Source organism: Anopheles coustani, unplaced genomic scaffold (genome assembly GCF_943734705.1).
Source record: "Anopheles coustani unplaced genomic scaffold, idAnoCousDA_361_x.2 scaffold_126_ctg1, whole genome shotgun sequence".
Taxonomy (NCBI): domain Eukaryota; kingdom Metazoa; phylum Arthropoda; class Insecta; order Diptera; family Culicidae; genus Anopheles; species Anopheles coustani.
The window spans coordinates 4,765-8,837 of record NW_026525383.1 but is presented as its reverse complement, the minus strand read 5'-3'; the positions used below and the strand labels follow the sequence as shown (position 1 = coordinate 8,837).

At 46.3% G+C, this 4,073-nt stretch overlaps 1 protein-coding gene across 1 annotated transcript; it reads right to left on the bottom strand.

The window, feature by feature from the left end:
• Positions 1–1,382: 1,382 nt before the first annotated feature.
• On the bottom strand, positions 1,383–3,858 carry LOC131271176 (uncharacterized). Its single transcript, XM_058272563.1, has 2 exons — positions 1,549–3,858; positions 1,383–1,490 (listed from the first exon to the last, which is right to left on the bottom strand). Exons 1-2 carry the CDS (start codon positions 3,856–3,858, stop codon positions 1,383–1,385), a joined length of 2,418 nt encoding a protein of 805 aa, XP_058128546.1.
• Positions 3,859–4,073: the final 215 nt, after the last annotated feature.

Here is a 4,073-nt window from a genome sequence, read left to right as displayed (position 1 = left end):
GACTCGCTCAATCTCGTATGGTCCATAGAACTTCGGTTTTACTTTCCTTCCTACGCCGAACTGTGTTACCGGTAAGGCTACAAAATCACCAACTCGAAACTGCCTTGCATGCCGTCTCCTTAAGTCGTACTGCCTTTTGTTCTCTTCCTGTATTTTTGCTATATTCCCACACGCAACCTTTCGCAACTCGTCACGCTCTTCGGCAAATTTGTGTCGAACTTCTTCATCTAATATTCTCATCAAATCCAAATCATCCTCCTTCTTCATTTTTACTCCCACTAGCACCTCAAACGGCGTAGTTCCCACGGCTCTGTGCCAACTTGAATTCATCATCGTCTGAACCTTACCTACATGCTTGAACCATTCGTGCGGATTATCAAGCGATAACTTCGTCAACATGGGAATAATAGTTTTATGCGCGATTTCTACTTGTCCATTCCCGCGAGGGACTCCTGTCACGATCTTATGTAATTCAATTGCATTGTCCCCACAAAACTGCTCAAATAATTTTGATGTGAAAGCTGCCCCCTGATCACAAACAATCCTTCTGGGGTATCCAAATGTCTGCGCAATAACCTTAAGTTTCCTTACAGCTTCTTCTGCGTTGGTTGTCTTGACGGGAAACAACCATATGAATTTCGAAAAAGCATCTATCACGCTAAAAATATGATTATACGACTTTCTAGAAGATGGCATTGGCCCAAGATGATCGACATGGAATGTATCCAAAGGGACTTCACCTTTTGGTATAGGATGTAATCTACCCTCTCTTCTACCACGCTTTTTCTCGCCTAGGATGCATTTCACACAGGCCTCGATATATTTTTCTATCTTCTGTTCTAATTCGGGGATAAAATAATCAGCTTCAATTTTCTCCTTTGTCTTTTTCACACCAAAATGTCCTTGCTCATGTGCCCCCTTGATGATCTCCAATTCCATCGACTTAGGTATGTACAATCGCCGCGAGTTCACCTCACCTTCATATACCACCCCATTCCGTATATGGAACCAATCTATGCTTCTCTTGTTGCCTGCCCTTTCAATAATCCTTTGTATCTGTTCATCTCCACTCTGCGCTGTTGACACCCTTTTGCTCACGATCGCAGATATCTTAAGCACGGTCGCTCTAGATAGCGCGTCAACGTGTTTCATTTTTTCCGCAGATCGGTGTTCGATCACGAAATCGAACTCTGCTAAAGCTACTAGCCAACGGCTTATTCGCGCATTCGGAATCTTCTTGTTCATGGACTGCTTAAACGCCAGGCAATCAGTCACCACTTTAAACTTTTTACCGAGTAGATAACATCTAAGCTTCTTCACTGATTCCACGACGGCTAACGACTCTGATTCGAATGAATGATAATTTTTCTCAGCCTTGTCGGTCAACCTGCTATAATAATAACACGGATGTAATTTTCCGTCTTCTTCAGCGCGCTGCAACAGTATGCCTGCGAGAGCTTCTTTACTCGCGTCAGTATGTAGTTCGGTATCTAATTTCGCATTAACGATGTGCAACACTGGATGTTTAGCCAAACTTTCTTTGATTACTTCAAACGCTGCCTTTGCATCGTCACCGAATTCCACCGTACTTCCCTTTTTCAGCATACGTGTCAATGGTCTTGCCAGGTCTGCGAATCCTGCTATGAACTTCCTAAAATAACTAGCTAAGCCTATAAAACGTTGAAGCTGTTTCGCTGTTCTCGGCTGCGGAAAATGCTTAACCTTTTCTATTTTTTGGGATGACGGTTCAATGCGTCCATCGTAGATTGTGTATCCCAAATATTCTACACGTCGTTTTAGGAAGACACATTTCTTCCAGTTGAATTGAAGTCCTGCATATCGTGCCACCTCTAGCACCCGCCGTAACGCCGTCAATCCATGTTCCTCGTCGGTAGCTGGTATGATGATATCGTCAACGAAGGCCATGATGGTGCCGTCCGTTATCAGCTCTTGAAGCGCAGTGTTGATGAAACGTCCGAACGCGTTTCCGCTGATACACAATCCAAACGGAGCCCGTAAGAACTCATACTGTCCATCGGATGTCACAAACGACGTATATTGGCGACTTTTCTCCTCCACCTTCACATGAAAATATGAGTTCTTGAGATCCAGCACACTATATACACGAGCGTCTGCTAATTGATCGATTTGTTCTTCTACGTTGGGCATCGGATACGAATCCCGTACGATCAGTTTGTTCACCTCGCGATAATCTACGCACATCCGATATGATCCGTCTTTTTTTGGAACAACTACCACCGCACTGGCATAAGGGCTTCGCGACGGCTGGATTATTCCATCGCTTAACCATTCGCGCACTTGTTTCTTCACTATTTCCTTTTCTAACGGAGCCAATCTTCTAGGTATGGTGCGTACCACTTCTTGCCCTTCCATGCGTATTCGCATCTCGCTCTCTGTATTAGAGTTTGTCGAGGGGTTATAATTGTTAACAAGTCCACTTATTACGCTCCGATACTTTGACGGTACGTCTAGCTCTTGCACATCGTTACATGTTATCCGAAGCACCCAATGATAGTCCTCATTTGGCGGCTCTTTGTCGTGCTTCACTTGTTTTGTTATTTTCACACTTCCGTTCTGGATTACGTAATTTACCTTACCGAGCACGTCCAGTCCGATAAGTAACCTTGAATCTATGGACCCTAACGGTACCACCACGAATTGGATTTTTTCTATCACTTCGTCTATGCCCGCCTCGATCGTCACCTCGCCACATACATTGTGTTGCTTTCCACCGTAGCCTCTTATTATCCGTACAGATGGCTTTAATTCACCTGGGCTGAGTTTAAGTTCCTGGAACAGGTCGTATCGCATGAGCGTTACCTCGCTGCATGTGTCCACCACTGCTTTGTTTTCTTTGTTGCGAATTGTCACATGGACTTCGGGAAAGGTAGTTGTCAGAGTTTGCACTCTGGTGCTTTTCTTCGTACACTTCCCGGATACATGGCCAATATCGCCACACGCAAAACACTGCGGCTTTCTTTCGCGCGAATTCGCGCACTCTTTGGCACGATGCCCCGTCGCACCACACTTGAAACATGTGGGGCCCTCTTGTTTCGTTGGGCATTCAGCTAGTTGGTGAGTGCTACTGCCACAACTGAAACAATTACGCTTCTTGGCGTTTTCCATTGCCCCTCGTTGCTCTCTCACCAATGGTCCCTTTGGTGCTTCCTTACTTGCAGCACGCTCTAAGAATTTTAGTTTGCTTTTTAGCTCCCCAATAGTCTGGGCCTCATAAAACGTTGCCCTCAACTTTTCGTCGTTAGTGTAGCCGTCTGCTATGTATTCGCAAATGCTTTGTTCGTCAAGTTGGATGGGCTGAGCGATTTTTTGCATGGCGTACACGTAATCGAGCGCCGATTCTCGGTTACCACGCCGCCGTGCTGTTAGTTGGCGGTGTACGTCACTTGCCCGAACAACTTCCCCGAACTCTCTCTGCAACTCCCATTTCAGCTGTTGGTAGTCTATACCTGCTTGCAACGTCACGATAAATGCCTTCGCCGTACCAGTAAGTTTTTTACGGCACATAATTGCCTTCTGCCTCTCTGTCCAACGGGCCATGGTAGCGGTGGCTTCAAGGTCAGATAGCCACGTGCTTACGCTTGCCGTACCATCGTACTCCTCGATGCCTTCCTCGATATCTCGGAATGAGTAAGGCTGTCCTTGGTAGGCGTCATCTGTGTCGTCTTCCTTTATAGAGCTGGAGCATTTGGGCTTGACGCATTGTTTCTCCAAAGCCTCGATCTCCTTGCGGTGTTGCACTCTCATAGCCAGCAACTTTTGTCGCAACTCCACTTCGCGCTGATGGTGTTGCTCTTTTTCCGCGATCTGTCGTTCCATTTATTCCACCTCGGAAAAACGGTTCACCACAGTGGTATCCATGCTTTTTTCCGTATCTGATGGACCGGCCGTTGATTCTCCGAACTCCCGCCCCTCAGCGATCGCCGCTACCGATCGTGTTTTTGGCATATTGTCTCGTGCTCACACCTCACCGTAGACTTGTCAACGCTTTCAGCTTCGCAACGCACAATTCGCAACTTCACCACTCAAACAAA

Excerpts from the sequence above, each read along its gene's own strand:
- LOC131271176 (XM_058272563.1), bottom strand. The coding sequence starts at position 3,858 with ATGGAACGACAGATCGCGGAAAAAGAGCAACACCATCAGCGCGAAGTG. Across the intron at positions 1,491-1,548 it reads ATGCAAAGGCAGCGTTTGAA|ATACCGAACTACATACTGAC; the intron begins GTAATCAAAGAA and ends ATGCGAAATTAG.